The 17,828-nt window shown below is 49.1% G+C and overlaps 1 protein-coding gene across 4 annotated transcripts in view; it reads right to left on the reverse strand.

The window, feature by feature from the left end:
• dapk1 (death-associated protein kinase 1) overlaps positions 1 to 17,828 on the reverse strand; it is a 67,857-nt gene that overhangs the window by 5,940 nt on the left and 44,089 nt on the right. For all 4 annotated transcript variants that reach the window (XM_026186106.2, XM_026186110.2, XM_026186107.2 and 1 more), the window contains 12 exons: positions 17,442 to 17,534; positions 15,634 to 15,753; positions 13,761 to 13,859; positions 12,371 to 12,469; positions 10,555 to 10,653; positions 10,263 to 10,460; positions 9,914 to 10,111; positions 7,614 to 7,712; positions 4,900 to 4,977; positions 2,850 to 3,066; positions 428 to 613; positions 140 to 337 (listed from right to left, as the gene is read on the reverse strand). In XM_026186106.2, the coding sequence (XP_026041891.2) occupies positions 140 to 337; positions 428 to 613; positions 2,850 to 3,066; positions 4,900 to 4,977; positions 7,614 to 7,712; positions 9,914 to 10,111; positions 10,263 to 10,460; positions 10,555 to 10,653; positions 12,371 to 12,469; positions 13,761 to 13,859; positions 15,634 to 15,753; positions 17,442 to 17,534 (1,684 nt within the window). The remainder of the gene's footprint in view (positions 1 to 139; positions 338 to 427; positions 614 to 2,849; positions 3,067 to 4,899; positions 4,978 to 7,613; positions 7,713 to 9,913; positions 10,112 to 10,262; positions 10,461 to 10,554; positions 10,654 to 12,370; positions 12,470 to 13,760; positions 13,860 to 15,633; positions 15,754 to 17,441; positions 17,535 to 17,828) is intronic.

The following is a 17,828-nucleotide window of genomic DNA, read 5'->3' on the forward strand; positions in this document are numbered from 1 at the left end:
CCGACTCTCTATCGTTGCAGCTTCTACTTCCTGTCTGCAGATCTGCTCCTAACCTCAAACATATCGATGTTTTTAAGAAAAAGATTAAAGTCGACCATCCACCGACCGCACGAAGGCAGTAGATGGTTGGTCTGCTTACAGATGCTTTCCTGCGGCAGGGTGAGGGCCTTCAGCAGGTTCAGCCAGTAGGTGATGTGGCCCAGCTGGGTCTCGTACGGCTCCTCCAGGCTGAACAGGACCACGTGGATCGCTGTGACATCGTTGGCCGCAAAATAATCGTAGGTGCAGTAGTAGACCGGGTTTCCAGAAAACTCCCACACGCTGAAATCTCCCACGCCTACAGAGAGGGAGCCGAGTGAGCTTTGCTTGAATTTCACACACAGGTTTAACCGTGAACGTCCTCCGCGGGGATCCTCGCGGCTCTCACCGTGGATGTTGGCGTGCTGGATGTCGATGGCCTTGGTGGCCTGTTCGTCAGCCGCAGACAGAGCGCTGTGCACGGGGGAGAAGACCTCCAGCACGCCTTTGGTCAGGCTGGGCTCAAACATCATGCTGCGACTCCTCACGCTCACGTTCTCACAGCCGGGGTACAGGTTGGAAATGCTCACCGACACTGAACACAGACATGGAGGAGAAACCATGACAACCACCGGGACTACTTTCAGTTAATGCAGAATTTTTACTGATTTTTATTTAGCAGGGACACACAGGAGAAGCAGAGAACCTGCAGCACTATATTGCTGTTAGATCAGGGAATAAATCCTGACTTTTGGCTCCACAGTTTGAGCGGTGATGGTGTTTAAAGACACAGCGGCTGGTTTCTGCTCTCAGAGGTTGTTGTTCTGATCTCTGCTGTACTTCAGCGCGCGATCGACTGTGACTAACGCTCAAAGTATTTCAGATTAAGTGCAGATGTCTCTCTCTGCTGCAGCAAACACATCTGCATCATCTTTACCAAATAACCGCCGCTTGCAAACACAGGGGGGCGCCATTTCACTGCTAATGAATCCACTCTGCAGGGACAGTTTGGATTTTCGGGACCACACCTACAGCTTGTTTTTGAGGTCTTAATCACAGTAAAATGACATCCTGGTCTTTGGGTGATCACAGACATCAGTGTGACATCATCGCTGGTGTAAAGAGCTGGAGGAGAGAAGATGTTTGAGACGGACGAGTGAGCGTCTGCGCGGATAAATCGGGGAAAACGCCAGACGCACGATGGTTGTTCACAGCACAGCGAAGGACAAGTCAGAAACTCAGGCACATCTGGACACACATCCACAAAACAGATGTTTATTTCATCCGAATGTTTTCATTTCTGATGGGATTTTATACTTCAATAAAGAGATTGTAAAGTATTAGTGGCTGCAAATCTTTTAATTCCAGTCGTTGAGAGGCCAAAACCTTTGTTAGATGTGCATTTTGTGAAAAACCCGTGTGTGTGTGTGTGTGTGTGTGTCTCGTTTTCCTCTCTGCACTAACATAAAAGCTGCCTCCGCCGTTTCACAGTCGGCTGTCACGGCTTCAGTTTGAACATGCAAGCGTCTGCTCGGCACTGCAGACGACGATGATGAAGACTTTATCCTCCACCAACTGGCAACTGCAGAAAACAATGAACCCATCTCATCTTCTCTCATCCTAAACGTGAGGAAAATGTTCTCACGTCCTGGTTTTTGTGATCGGTGTAAAATGAGTGAAATCCTTAAAGCCAACAGGTTCCGCTCATTTTCTCGACGTGGAGAGAAAAAGCTGTTTTCATACCGTTTAACGTCCGGCGGTTCAGAGTTCAGTGAAGCTGCTCATATCTTCTCTCGCTAACAGGCCTAAAAAGAGCGCTCCTTTTACCGAGGAGCACCTTTCACGACGAGGCCTCTCGTTAATGGAGCTCCGCGACATTTCAAAGTTCGCTACAAATAAGGAAATAAAAGAATATATCAGCGCACGCCGAGGCTGAAAGCCACAAAATCAATATGCAGCGTTCAGCGGTCTCGGGAGGCGACGCTAAAATATCGACACTTGTGTTTCTTTGTCTTTGGCTGGATTCACGTCACGTATCGCTGCAGAAACAACTAACGGTCGATACGGACCAGCGCTGACTCTTTGAGACGCCGGCAGGCTCACAGACGGAGGAGTTGGCTAACGCACCTGACCGTTATCAGCCCGGGCGTCACGTAATGGCTGCAAGCGGCGCATAACAGAGCAGCTAAAGGGGAGAGGAGGGCAGGCAGGCAAGACACTGAACACGTCGTCACTGCACTTTCCTGAAAACCACGAACACCTCACAGACCTCAAGATACCCGAGCCTCAGAGCAGCACCTGAACGGTTTCCCTCAGCAGACAGTTGTTCCATTTGTGCTCATCTATCATTTACTCCAGAGGACATAACGAGGAGAACTGATCAGCTTTTATCAATTTCACCCTGTGAGATTCAAACTGCATCTCAGTACGAGACTGTGAGGGCTCATGTTCATGCTCACATCAGAGCAGCAACAACAGCTGCGTCTACAACGTGGATAAAACAAGACATTTAATAAAATGACTCACGCTGAAGTTTTCTGAGACAGATGTGCCAGGGAGACGCCTCCTCTGATTAACTGCACTCCTCACAAATAAACGAAGGAGTCTCTGTGTGTCTTTCTTTGCTTATCCCAACCAACATTCGCATGTGTAGCCGAAGGGTGATTGGAGGGGGTGGAGCCTTTCAGAGCTGTCACCAGGTGACACACACCTGTCTGTACCTGCACAAACTCAGGATCTTCTTGCTGTGAGGGGGCGGTGCTAACCGCTGCGGCAGTGAAAGCATTAATGCTGAGCTGGTGACAACGCGACTCCACCTGTCTGTCACCTACCGGGAGGTTTGGAGTTGACGGGCGAGTTGGGGTGCCGGGCCGCGTTGGTCATGCGCGTCCTCCTCCTCCTGAAGAAGCTGCGCAGGATGCCGCACTTCAGAGACTCCAGCAGCGTGCTCTTCCCGGCTCCCGAGTGTCCGAAGAGCTTGAGTTTGATCCGGGGCTGAACCGTCTGAGTGGGCCGCAGCTGCTGGATGTAGCTCAGCTTGTGGTTGTCCTGACCCAAAAACACACCACAGAAGAAGACATCGACAGCTCAGGTCACAGACACCTGTACACGACTCCCACAAGGCCCCAAAAATCACATGACACATTTCAACTAATCAGATTTTGTGCTGCTGCACATTATGTCAGCTTCAAACTGCAGAAAAGCTTATTTAAAAATACACATCAGCGTATTGTGTTGAAGAGATATCAGCTGATGTGGAACCAGAGCTGGGCTGTACTTTAGCTCAACGCCACAGGCAGCAGTGTCAGCTCCATCCAACAAATTCAGTTCATTCAGTGTTATTTACACAGCGCCAAATCACAACAAGAGTCGCCTCAAGGTGCTTTATATTGTAAGGTCGACCCTACAATAATACAGAGAAAACCCAACAATCATATGACCCCCTATGAGCAGCACTTTGGCGACAGTGGGAAGGAAAAACTCCCTTTGAACAGGAAGAAACCTCCGACAGAACCAGGCTCAGGGAGGGGCGGGGCCATCTGCTGTGATTGGTTGGGGAGAGAGAATCAAAATCACTAAATCGAGCTAAATGTCACCACTTAGCTCTGCGGTGACATCGCAGCTGCAGGTGAAACTCTGCCCCCTGGTGGTGACAGAGAAAAGTTTCATGCACAGGTTAGCTATCTCACAGCTGAGCAGGTGAACCATAAACTGAGGATGTGAGCTCCGCCTGCAGGCGTCTGTCTACCATTCATTGGACAGAGTGGTTAAAAACAACGCAGGAAGCTTAAATGCTTTTATTTTGGTGGATGAACAGGAGAGTTCCTGTGACTCAAACAAAACGTTCCATATCTTATGTGTCTATAAATACTTCAGTTATAAAACATTTAAATGTGACAGCATTGAAACGCCGTGGCTGTGAGCGGCGTTACAGGAGACGCTTTCTTCCAAACATCATCGATTCTTCGGGCTACGAGGACGGTTTTTAAAACTGCTCTTAATGTTCTTGTAAAAATGAAACAGTGACTCAGCCGCAGGAAACATTTACAACAAAAGCCAGCTGCTTGCTCACGCCGCCGTAGATCTGACAGCTCGATGGAGCCGTTTAAGACGTTTCTCTAACCATCCAATGAGTCACGCATCAGAAGTGGCCCCAAATGCTGCGAGCGGATACGTGGGATGTGAACGCGCTCCTAATCCCACCTGGGTTATGCTAACGTGTCAAAAAATAATTCATTTCCAATTTCAAAACGTGTGATTCACAGAATCCGGCTTTAAAACGAACGAGTTCTCGTTTCAAGCCGCCGGGTTTCTCCCCCTCTTGGTTCTCGACAAGTCGGCCTTTTCAAACGTGCCAAAGTGTCTGAGATTAGCCCAGCATGTGCAGAGGGCGGCTGTTTTCACAGCTGCTGCTTCATGTTTTCACCGATTCTCAGCAGGTTTAGACGAGGAGTCCGAGCGTGTCCTGGTAGCTGTGACCGGGAACACCGGACGCACACACGCCGCTGTGGAGGGTGAAGCTGATCGTCATGGAGATGAAAGGTTTGGCTTTCACCGAGTGTTCGTCCTTTCACCTGCACGTGTCGAGCAAACTGCGCCCCAAAGTCTAAAAACGGCGGATCGCTAAAATCTAACACCTCCCGTCTTCCCGAGACGTCTCTCTCCACACCTCTGCACCGAAATAGACCAAGTGTGACGACTGTGAAGCCCGACTGTGCCTCATCACCGCCACCATCATCATCATCTGCACTTCCTAAACCGCGTTCACATCATCACATCATTTTTTTTATAGCCTCATTCTTCAAACAAGCTCAGCTGACACAACTTGGTTGAACACATCAGTCCAACTCGAGCCTTTTGAGCCTTCTTCTTCCTCTTTACCTTTTTAAGCTTTCCCAGCAGTGACACGATGTGCTCGTGATGTTCGGCCGAAGCCAAATCCTCCGCCGTCTTTCCATCCTGCAGGAGGAAAACAAAAAAAGTCAGGTCTTTAGTAAACATCACATCTCCTCTGGCTCCTCCTCAGCTCCACTGAGGACATTCGTTTTCTGGAGTTTTTATAATGAAAAAGGAGCTCGAGCACAAAAAAGAGCTTCCTGTTAAACCAGTTCAGCAGACGCTGCTTTTACTTTAACTGAGTGTTTCCCCCAAACTTACATCACGTGTTCAACCAGTTTAGATCAGAACCAGCAGATTAGATACACAAATCATTTATATTTGTATATTTATTTACTTGTTCATCATAACAGGAAATTCAGCAGATATTTTGTTTTGATCGATGCTGACGTCTGCTGTTAGTGATTTATTAGTCAGCTGCTTTCATTTAATGAATGTTCTCCAAAAACGTCGACATTTACATAAATCAGATCGATGCGCCTGAAGTGACCTTTATTAGTTATGACAGTTATTCCTCATCACGCAGCGTCGTCTCTCAGCTGATGTCAGTGGATTAATTACACACACACACACACACACACACACACACACACACGCACACACACGCACGTTACTTTCCCTCTCCGCTCCAGCGCTCCGACACAAACGCCACATTCCTGACAGCGTTCATGTATCTGTCACTGTCCGGCTCGGCTGACGCTCCGCTGGGAAAACCTGCACGGACGCCTGAAACGCCCACAGAGCGCCGCCGCCTCCTCCCAAACAGCTCGTCGTGACGATCGGACTTCGACATCGTCGACCTCCCGAGCCGACTGGATTGGGTAAATGAAGTCTGAGCATTTAGACGCGTGGACGCTCTCGCGGTGCTCGCCTCACACAGATGGCTGAGTGTCACGATTATTACTACTGATGCCTGGCAGTGACAGATGAACGGCTGGCGTTATGTGAGGAATATTAGATCATCCACAGTATTTCCAGCCCAGACTAAATATCTGCTGAAACGGAAGCTCGGGAACGACGAGTAACGGTGAAATCGCAGAGGCTGGAATGATTTGGAAGAAAAACCAGGCAGAGATCACAGAGGCACCGTGGAAGGTTGTCCTCCCTGACACTGAATTATACATCCCAGTGTGCGCTCCAGATGAAACATGCACAGCACATCAGCTGCCATACAATATTAACATCCCGGGAAGGCAGAGAGGGAAAAAACTCAGCGCGGATCGTCTGCTGCTGGAACCAGATCAATTCAATGGAATGAAAGAAAGAACATAATGCATCAGGATCGAGCAGAATTAGATTTGAGGCTCTGAGACGAGTTTCAATGACGGACAAAAACACGTTACTTCTGATATCGGCGGAGAACGCTGGAAACATCTGGAAATCATATCTGAACAGGCTGAAAACATCTGCACAATAACAACTGAGGTCATGTTGTGAGCTCTGGCAGGAGAAGCAGGGAGGCGCCCGTGATGGAGGCTGACGCGCCGACCCTGACGTGCTGAAGGTCTCTTTCGGTCTTTGGCTGCTTCTTCGCTCACTGTGAGTCCAGTTCTTGTACCGAACATTTGACACGAGTGTTTTTGTTTGTTAGAGACTTCAAACGATCAACATTAACATTCACATAAATGAAATTTTAGCTCGTGACATAACTCTTTCAATTACGTTTGATTTATAAAATCACGATAACAGTTCTTCATAAAACCACTTGGATCCTGGACGCGTCTCGGATGAAGTCATCTCCTGGCCTTCGGCGTGGAGAAGCATCAGCTCAGAGCGCTGAGCTTTGAACGAGAAATAAAAATCCTTTCGGATCTAAAACGATTGGACATGAACTCCCACTTATCCGTAAAGTCAAACCCACTCAGGGCTGAATGTGGAACCGTTTGATCCCGAGCGCTTGGATAAAAGCTCTCAGCCCGCGGCTGCTGAAGCCTTTAACGCCTCACCTGCCGCAGACTCGGCACAAACGTCTCTGTGCAGTCACCAAATCCACGCTTGGATTCACTCGTCTTAAATATCTCATCTGCACAACAACGAAGCCGTTTCTCCTGCTCGCTTTCTTCTGCCTTGTGCAGCAAACACAGTGACAAACAGGAGTCTTGCTGCACAATCTCCTGAACAAAGCTAAGCGCTCGTAACGACCCCACAGACGTAAACTACAGGAAACGTCTTTGGAAATGTAACATTCTTGAAGTTGTGCTCACAGTTTTTTACTTCTTGGACTTTCAAAGAGAAATTTTAAAGCCCCCAAACATGTTAATAACTAATGTTTAAAATCCTCAGCAGACTTTTCATTTGATTTAATGGTGCAGCTCTCAAACTGCCAGCTGGGATTTAAATATTCTAATAAGAGTTTAAGAGCTCAAAGCGAGAGACTGTGAGGGAAGTGGATGGGACACTGCAAGGAAGCTCATCAGGGTTCAAGAGGTCGAAAGAACTTCAGTAACATGCAGAAAGAAGAAACAAGGAGAAGGTTTCGCCTTGAAAACCTCTGAGAGGATGAGATTATTAAAAAACAAACAGGTGGTGCGTGTCGGCGTGGACCACGCCCCCACCATACTCGAGTCACAGATCGCAGCAGCTTCACGTGTGAACACGTCCTACAGACCAAAGGGCTGCACTGGGTTTGTCAGTCTCATCACGATGATGACGAGGTGCTGCTGCACCCGCCCGAGCGGTAAAACAGAGAGGTGCCTTACGTTGGTGACAGCGTCGATGTTCGCTCCGGCCAGGCAGAGATGGCGGACGACCTCGAGGCTCCCGTTGTTCGCCGCCAGGTGGAGCGGAGTTCTGCCGGACTGTGACGCACAGAGGAGAGAGGAAGCAGCACACGTCAGCGCCGGACACGGTGAAAGTCACGCACACAATCATTCATGTTCGCTTTGACACTTACAGGTTATTCTTAATAACTGAGGCTGCTGAGCAGAAATGCTCGAATAAGGATTCCTGAAAACGCCAAAACCTTCTGAGCGTGCTCAGTTTAAATGTTGAGGCAGAAGCTTTTTAAGAAGCTCACATTCAGTTTTTTTCAATAAATCAATAAATAATCTTTGCGTGATGTCATACAGAGCAGATATCTGATGGTTTTCTCAGGTACACATCTCTCTATGAGAAGCCCCACCCACTTCCTGTTAATGAGGAGCAGCCAATCAGAAGAAAGCTGGCAAAAATAAAACGTTGCTCTCTTTAAGCTGCCGTCACTGTAACACAAATGTGGAGGAAAAAGAGTGAGACAAACACTGAAATCAACATTTATCACATTTTCTAAACAAACACTGAACGGCGTCCCCCTCTTGCCTCGCGCTAACTCGGCCTAATTAAGCGCACGGTCGGCTGATCGGCTGCTCGCTGTTCCCGCTGCGGTCGCTCGGCCTGAAGAATAAAACTGCTGATTAGAGCAGGAACACAGTGCCCTGAAAACAACGCTAATTACTGTAAACACCATATAATTGCCATCAATTTCATACCACAATATCTCATAAATCCAGAGCAGTTCGATGTTGATGTTACAGTAAAAGCTTTGGGATTTAATCAGAGCTCAGTGACGGAGGCCTTTCAATCCATTCTCCTTTGCAGCAGTTTGGAAGAACATCCACCCTGTTTTTGTGATGCTGCAAACTGAGCTGGAGACGGTTTCAATCCCACCCTCTTATTTCTCTGCTCGGTGTCTGCAGCTGACAGCAAAGACCGACCCAGAGTCAGCAGCCTGTGATTCGCTGCTTCACACGAGCTTAAAAGAAACGAGCTCCAGCTGAGAATAATGCATGAACCACGACGTCTCTGGCAGCGCCGTCTGCTCCCGATGCACATCGCCTCCCTGTGCGACGCTGAAAACACGTTTCTGCAGAAAAAGCCGAGAAAAGCTTCCCCGTCGCAGAATCTATTTAAATGTATGGTGTCAAAATAGAAAGTAGAATCAGAAACATGCGGGAGGCGAGAGGACGGGAGCTTCAGAGGTGTGTGAGGAGGGCAGGAGATATCAGAAGAAAGACGATTTTAAAATATGTCAGCAGAAAACAGCCCATACCTCTGTAAACATTACACTGCGTTATATTCTACTTCCTGTGTTTATATCAATGCTCCACCTGCGATTAGGCCTCATTTAGCTCCGCTGCAAAACAACGATCTAAAACACTCATTTAAACTCGTCTTATTTTTCTTCAGCTACATTTGCTCTCAGGTCAAACTATTCTAACTCCTTTACCTATGAGAGAGTTTCCTCTCATTGGCCGTTCCTCACAAACCGAACAGCAGGTGGGCGGAGCTCTGTGCTCACACAAGTGAGGCGACCATATTAGTCTGTGAGAGCAGGGATTACTGGCACAGACACCTCATCATCTGAAACTGTGGTCAATGTGGAGCAGGTCTGACTCACAGCTGAGCTGATGGGGTTCGATTTAAAGGAGTCTTCTTCGTGAGGAAGATTACTTCATGGATCTCACTTCCTGCAGAGCGTCAAGCTGAGTGTGGTTCGGTTAGCTGTCGTTTACTTCTGCTCTTCTTGTGCTTCTAAGACTCCTGTGACAGTAATGCAAAACGCTCTGCAGCCCATCTGCAGCACGATCCGCAGGGTGAAGGCTGCAGCGCCGAGGCTGCTAGCTCAATCACTCAGGTGCTGTTGGTCACGCAGAGCGTGTTTTATAAGACAGAGACACGTTCGGCCTGACTCATCAAGGTGCTGTAACACATCACATAACACCGGCATCGCTGAGCTGGCGCTGAAGTAGATGTGCTTGAAGATTATGTAAGAGGAGAGTAAAAACAGAAAGCGTATTCATGTTAACGGCATCGGGACGAAAAATAAAAACCCCACACATTAACATCAGTGTCTGAATGTGAGGGAGGGGGCGGAGCGCAGAGTTAGGAGGAGGTCCTTCACCTCCACCTTCACTCTCAGCTGTGTCTGAAAACTATGTGATACCACCAGTCCTCTCAGCGCGGCCTGGGAACGCCTCAGGGAGCGTATCCGGGCCGTCTGGGGGGAAGTGCTTGCACTCACCTTGTTGGGGAGGTCGAGGCTGGCCTTAGCATTGCAGATCGCCATGACGACGGGCAGGTTTCCATCCTTGCAGGCGATGTGGAGCGGCGTGTTTCCGTGGCGGTCCTGCCGATCCACTTGGCAGCGGTGTCTGAGGAGGCAGCGGACCACCTCCACCTGACAGCGACGCACAGCCAGGTGGAGAGCTGTGTGGCCTTCCTGGAGACACAAACACAGACGGGTCAGTGTCTGTGACCTGCACAGGTGGTGAGACCTGTGTGCTGTGAGACCTGTTAGTCAACCCTCGCACAAAAACACGTAAAAGTAAAAGTAAAATGTGCCAAAATAAATCAGGCTGAGCTCTGGTCACCTTGTCGGTGGTTTCCAGCTCGGCTCCGTGCTCCACCAGGCACTCCACGATGTCCACGAAGCCGCGGGCAGAGGCCGTCAGCAGCGGGCTCTCCCCCTCGCGGTTCTTGGCGTCCACGTGGCAGCCCGCCTGGCACAGAGCTCGGGCTACCGGAGAGTAGCCGTGCCAGGCGGCGCAGTGCAGCGGCGTCTCCTGCTCCTGCAGACAGAAACATGGAACGGAAAGATAAAACCCCGCGGCCCTCGAACAACCCCTCAGTTCTTATTCCGATGCAGTCGCTGCACTCGCTCACCCTGTCCGTCAGGTCCGGGTTGGCTCGGATGCTGCACAGGTAGCTCACCACATCCACGTTGCCATAGCGAGCAGCCACGTGTAGCGCCGTCTCGCCGGACTGGAGGTGACCAACGGCCAATATGTTAATAACAAAGCAGCAGATTAAACTAGCAGTAAGCTAGAAACGATCAAATTGTGTCATAAAAGTCAAACAAAAGAACAAAAGAAGCGACTGTGTGTCTGTCGCTCACACCCACCTGACTGACACACGTGACGTCTAACACGTCTGTGACACGTCGGACGGTTCAGATAAAAACGGTTCCTATGAAATCTCAGAGTAAAAGTATAAACGCAGTGACAGAGACGAAGCTTTGCTGGTGTCCGGAGGATTCCCTGCAGAACCTTCCTTTCAGCTTCGGGAAGTGAAATGTTTATTATTCCAGGCGCTGGTTGATTGCACGAGCTGCTAGACGGTGATGAGAGATGATTGACACGCGTGCAAATTTTCTCTTGCATGACAAAAACAATGTGTGAAAGACTGGAGGAGACGACACGCGGCACAGCCTCTGTTTCCATCTTCACCCGAGAGCAGCGAGCGAAAGAACAGGGCCGAGGATACAAGCAGCGGGAAAGAGCTTCCTCAGAGGGCGGTCCTCCATCACCCATCAGAGGAGCAGGTGGAGGTAGCAGGGGGCCTCTGTGATCCTGACACCATAAGTGGGAATGCTGTCTCCAGTTTAGATTCTGTAGTTTGGTCAAACATCCCAGATTTTCCGTATAGTAGCCAAAACCTCCAGTAGATGTTAACAGGGAGCAGCGGACTCACCTCCCTGCTTCTTGAAACACAACACAGAGCCAAATGTTTGCACTGCATGCACAGACCGTGCACAGACCGTGCACAGACCATGCATACCAAGCGTGGACGCTGTGGATGTTGACTCTGACTAGAACTCTGACTCCGCTTCTGTTTTCGTTAAAAACTGACCCACGAGTTTCAGACTTGGGGCTGGCAGTCAGCGTAAACGCTCGTTAGCGAGACGACGTGTTTACTTGTTTCTTAGAGACTGAGTCACTCTGGAAAAAAGGAAAAACCCTCAAAGAGCGGTTTAATTTGGCGAATTACATAAAAAGCCGCCGCAGATTCACCTTGTTATGATAAACCTGAAAGGTCCTTTGGCTTCTCTGTTCTCACAAAGCAATTATCTAGTTCCACACAAACGCCTCGGCTTGTGATTTGGGGTTTATTGTGTAACAAAGAAAGATGAAACTTTAACGACGCCTGGACGGGAGCTGGAGAGTAATCAGCAGAGCGCGTGCAGCGCAGATTAGGCTCCGCCTCAGCGTTCGCAGACAGGAAAGGACACCTCGTGAAGATCGGAGAGACGGGAAAACGCTTCTGGGATTTTGGACGCCCAGGCAAGGCACGCCGAGGCTGCACTAGCATCGAAAGCACACAAACACACAAACACACACACACACACAGACGCACACACACACAGACGCACCAATCCCATCTCTCCCTGCAAGGCCTGTTTCCATAGCAACAGCAAATAAGCTGATAAAATGCCAGAGTAACTGGTTTTCTCCACAGGTGTGGAAATGTGAGAGTGTGAATGTGTAAAGCTGTGTGTGTGTGTGTGTGTGTGTGTGTGTGTGTGTGTGTGTGTGTGTGTGTGTGTGTTTCTGGGCATTTCAAAGTAATGCTTCTCGAGGGGTTTGTGGGTAGGAGGCAGCGAGTAATTGCTGACAGATAACAGAGCATGATGAGTCGTAGTAAGTGTGTGTTTTTCCATGTGAGTGTGAGACGTGCAGAGAGGAAGGACCTGCTTTTCTACCTTATCTTGCACATCCAGCGGGCACTTCTTGTCATGGAGGAATCTCAGGGTCGCCACGTGGCCGTGTCTCGCCGCGTAGTAGATGGCGTTGGCTCCGCTCTGAGGGTTGGAGAGAGAACAGCGTTGCAGGATTTATCCCTGACCTTTAGTAAAGAGTCTGCAGCCACACGATAGGAACGCATCCTTGGACAATACTGTGCCGTGCTCTCTAACACGGGATCGTTCTGAGGATGTGCTTGGATGTTGGGCTCAGACACAACGTTGAAGCTGTGGTTTCTAAACGGAGGAACGAGATCAAAACACGTTCTTTCATTGTTTCTGTATAAAGTCATAACGTCTCTATATAAATCTCCTGAACTCGCTGCACCGATGATGACAGAATGAAACTTTATTTAATGGCAGCCTGATGCTGTAAGTCAGTGTGTGCAGCATTAACCTGATTTCATGTGTGGCACTGAAATCAAATCAAAGGCAACGAGATCGCTGCGTCAGAGTTCGGAGACGTCGACCCTGGTGTGGGTCAGCAGCTCCAGACGTCTCTTATTTTCTAACATCTTGGAAAACAAGGAAGGACCTGCAGCTCGGTGCAAGCACAGAGTGACTGCACGGCACGATGAAGGACGTTTGTCAGGGAGAAGCTGCTGCGGATGTTCAGCTGCTCACAGAACTTCCAGGAACTGTCGGCTATCGGAAGGGAAACGATTTCAGGCTCTGCTAAAGTCTTCCTCCCGTCTCTGACGCTTCACTGATGAAGATGCAGCTGTGACAAAGAGTTTTAGCAGCGGCACAAGTTTTGTGTTTGATGCACTTTGTTGGTTCTGAACAATCTTAAGCAACTTCATAAGTTTCAAAGAAACAAGTCGACGTCAGCTGTCACACGTGGGCTCTGACCGTGCTGCAGGCAGAGCCCGCAGGGCTAAACTCAACCCTCACGTCTACGTTAGCTTCTGATTTTTCTAAAGAAGAAGATATCTCACACTTTTTCTTATTTCAAATTAAAATGTGTTTATAAGATATGATAGAAAACCTCTGAGGCACCACAACAGCATCAGTGCACGCAGAGCAAGGACGAACCGACGATCAGAGTCCATCCCAGCATCACTGCGTATGAAACAGCCAATCAGCAAAGAGGAGCGGCTCTGATCACTCGACTGTGTTTGATGTGTGTTTCATTTCTGTCATTACACAGGCCCAAATATTCACAATCATGAGAACCTTCATTATGCAACGTCGAAGCAGGTTTGTTCCCTGAAATATTGATTTTTTTATAATATTTGATTTTGCTGTTAGCATCTGAAGCTGTCCTGGTTCACAGCAGGGTCAAAGGTCAGCTGTTATGCGCCTTACAGCTCCTCCATGCAGTCTTCGTCACAGCAGGTCCGGCTCTTACCTTGTCGTGGGCCCGGATCTCCGCTCCTTTCCTCATCAGGACCTCGATGATCTGAATGTTTCCACAGCCGGCTGCGATCAGCAGGGGAGGGGTCCCGTGCTGCAAAACACACACACGCGTGTTACGCTTCCTGTTTATGTGTGAACGCTGCGTCTTTAATCTGTGCGGTAAAGCTCAATCTGACAGCCTGTAGTTACACAGAAAACGTGGCGAGGAAGTAAACGAGACTGAGGTAGGAATAATGAATGAAAATGGCGAGATGACCTTTTCTGAACGAGTCCCTGAGCAGAGACAGACTGAGCCGACGAGTCTGTCAGGTACCGACTCTGCCTCTGGTTGTTCATCCTTCCCCTCCTCATTTCTTTCCTCTTCCTATTTTCTTACACTTCACTGAGTTTAATGGCTTCTCGTCCTCACATCGCCCGCCAAGTCCTGACATGTACCCGACCATCAGGCTGCGCGGTGTAAAAACTAAGCGTGTTTTAGTTTCTGTGTAATCATGCCCAGGCTGTGCTTTGATTTATAAAAACCCATAAAACGCTCCCTCGGTGCCACAAACCGGACGTGAACACGCCTCCCTAACACGCTGCACCACGAGCACATCCTCCGCCCACATTCACTGATGTTCTTTAATGAAGACGTGATGATGCTTCACAATAACACTTCAAATCTGCAGATTTCACCTGTTTACACACTGCAAAAGTCTGCAGGTGGCAGATGAGCCTGGAAGCGACTGTGGGCCCGACTGTGGAAACATGCTCTGTGGAAACACGCTCTGTGGAAACACGCTCTGTGGAAACATGCTCTGTGGACCGTCAGTGTTTAAAACGTCAGGCTGTTTTTCTTCTGCTGTGTTTTGGCTGGAGGACGGGACGACCTAGTTTCTGGGATGCTGGCAGCTTTAAATAAATATGGAAAAGACACAAAGATTTTTATGGAGATCTTTGAGACGATTCAAGCTTTCAATTTATTCTTTAATCAACTTTTAATCTGTCATGATTTTGTTGGCGTTGGGATTTGTTGGATAAGCGGTTAATAAAGTCGAGGGATGGTTGTGTCAGACTTTATATTCCTGGGTGGATAGTCCACTTTGCTACGTTTTGCCTTGGATGTGAAAGCAGGATTGCCGTCCACACAGTGTGGAGCACAGCTCAGACATGTAACTCTGACAGCCAATCAGCTCTCTGCGTCGATCAGAGCTGGAACAAGCCGGATCAAACATCATCACAAACATCATTATGCAACACGAGGCTGCACAACAACTGAATAATTTCTCAAATTATTTGCATGATTCATCTGAATCTGGAGCACAGCGGTGCAATCCAGCCCACTGGATACTGTGAGACGTGCCTGCAGTGGAATAACTGAGATCTTCAGTTTAATAAATCGCTGCTCCCGCTGAGCCAGCGCTCCTACACAGCTGTGAAAAATGCCCGAAAAGGGAAAATTATTCCCTGATTTTCACAATTTCTTGGGATCATGAAGAATAAACAAGTTATTTAGTTATAAAAATTGCAAATGTGACGGTTTTATCTGTTTGAATGGTGACTTTGTTAAATGTGAACGTTTAAAGAAACGCCGCTCGCGCTCGTGTGAGTCTGACCCGTTTCCCAACCTCAGCACAAAGCCAACTCGTTACCGAGTCTTAACCTGGTCCCAGCGTCTAAAACTCAAAGCGTGACTTCTCAGAGAAAGATGGAGGCAGCGCATCCACAGCTCCACACACACGTCTCTGTGTGGATGACTCAGGGTGGCGCCTGCTTCACTTTGATGTATTCAGTTTTGAATAGAGACACTGGCAGACGTGCTTCTGCGCCACTACTTCAGATTCGTTGGGTTCAGCAGGAACGAGCTGAGCGTGTCTGTGCGTCACCTTGTTGGGCTGGTTCACATCGTAGTTGTTCAGCGAGCCGAGGAGATGCTGCAGACCCGGCACGTTGTCGTCATTTATGGCGTGGATGATGGCCTTCATCACAAAGGAGTCTTCCTCGTCCTAAACAGGTGAGAAACACGGTTAAAGACATTTAATCCTCTGCTGCTCACTTGATCTAAACCGAGAATCCAGCGATTACGACTCTGTCAGCGACACGTGACCCGGTCACCTTCAGCCAGAGTCAGCCGTGCAGCGCAGCAACCGGCCGTGCCGCCTCGCTGCACAAAGAGACGACGATGAGCGAGGCGAGGAGGCAGCGAGAGAGCGAGGCTGATGTGGCGTTTGCTCAGCCAAGCTCGACTCTTTGGCCGCATTCCTCAACATAACCTCGCTGCTGGGCGAGCCGTGACTAAAGCACCTCGGAGAGCTGCAAACAGCACAAACATGCACGAGCAGCGAGGCCCTGCTGGGAGCTCCATGCCCACCTCGATCGCACACACGTGAAAAAGACCAAAATACACAGAAATGATTTAATAACTGCAGTCAAAGAAGCGGCCTTCCGACTGCGACGGTAACCACACTCATCCATTTATTCATCGAGCGGTGATGCAAGCAGACGCTCAGCAAGAACGAGCTCTAATCACATGAAGTCTTTCTGCTTCACATCGCTGCCAAGTTCAAATGTTTTTATCCAAACTGCAGAACAAATACCTGAATGTGTGATAAAAAAAACAAGACAGACAACAATCAAAAGGTTCATTTGAGGAAGAAACCACAACAGTCCTGCAGGAGCATGCAGGAATAATGAGCTGTCTGAACTAGCGGAGCTGACCTCGGTAACATGAGCTGAACACATGTAAACACTGCAGCTTCTGTGAGAAACGTAATTATTCACAAAGCCGTCCCAGCAGGCCGGGCTGTTCTCAGAGCACGAACACCCACCTGTACCTGCTTTTCAGGTAAGTCACTAAACCGTGGAACTGCCTGGAAGTCTCCATCAGAGAGCTTGTGTTTGTTACCCTGAACCACAGGGGGCGCTGTGACCTCACCGTGCCCAGTCCTACCTGTCAGGTCACCTGTGACGGCAGGAAGCTGCTGTGTAATCCTTTGATGACATAACAGGGCCGGCCTCGGCTGCTTTGTGAATGATTAAGCTCCTCACAGAAGCTGCAGTGTTTACATCTGTCCAGCTTATCGTGTCGACTGGAAACGGACACGCTAACAACATAAAAGCCTCCGTGTGTCCGAACAAGCTGACTCATCATTTACCGCAGACGGACGCACGCCGGGAGCCTGGAAACCACACACACACGTTGGGTATTCATGACCTGTGGGGACATCTCACTGACATAATGCTTTCCCTGGACCCTAACCATGGAAAATGAATTCGTAAACCTCAGCCTGACCCATAACCAAACTGTAACTAACACTCAAACCCACTTTGAATCTCAAAAATGGCTTCAAACTTGTGGGGACCAGGTCTCCATAAGGGCTGACGGTCCCACAAGTACAGTAAACCTCCCAACAAAGACAGACACACACACACACACACACACACACACACACACACACACACACACACACACACACACGCAGCAGGAATGAGGAAAAGATGGTTTTCTGCCGTCTGTCAGGCCACAAATACCTGAGCTGTAACTGAACATTCAGTCAAACTGAAAGCGCTCGCGCTGCACGTCTCAGTTACTCTAACTCTTGGCTGGAGATAAGGACTGACTTCAGAGCTGGAGCCGGTGCATGAAGCTGAACGTATTTATGTGCTGCTCTGCTGGTGTGAGGCCCCGTCTTACCAGCGTGTCGTCGCTGCGGGCCACGCTGATGTTGCTCCTGGACAGGAAGGAGCGGGACAGGCGGTTACATAAGGAGATGAGTCGGACCGATTGCTGCAAGAGACAAACAGAGAAGACACGGGGTCGGTGAATGTGCAGAAGCAGAACAAGCTCACGTCACGTCACGTTAAGGATCCCCGCCGACAGGCAGGAGAGCGATTTTCTGCTCTGGTTGAGTTCTTTGCTCCGATTCATCGCTCGTAACCCGCTGACCTGCACGTGGATCGACCTCACACGTCTGCAAATGTTCCAGCTTCACGTCGATGTTACAGATTATATATCAACCATCATCACCAGAGAGCGAACTGACGACCTCAAATGATCAATAAACACATAAATGATTTTGTC

Source organism: Astatotilapia calliptera, chromosome 12 (genome assembly GCF_964374335.1).
Source record: "Astatotilapia calliptera chromosome 12, fAstCal68.1, whole genome shotgun sequence".
NCBI classification, from domain to species: domain Eukaryota; kingdom Metazoa; phylum Chordata; class Actinopteri; order Cichliformes; family Cichlidae; genus Astatotilapia; species Astatotilapia calliptera.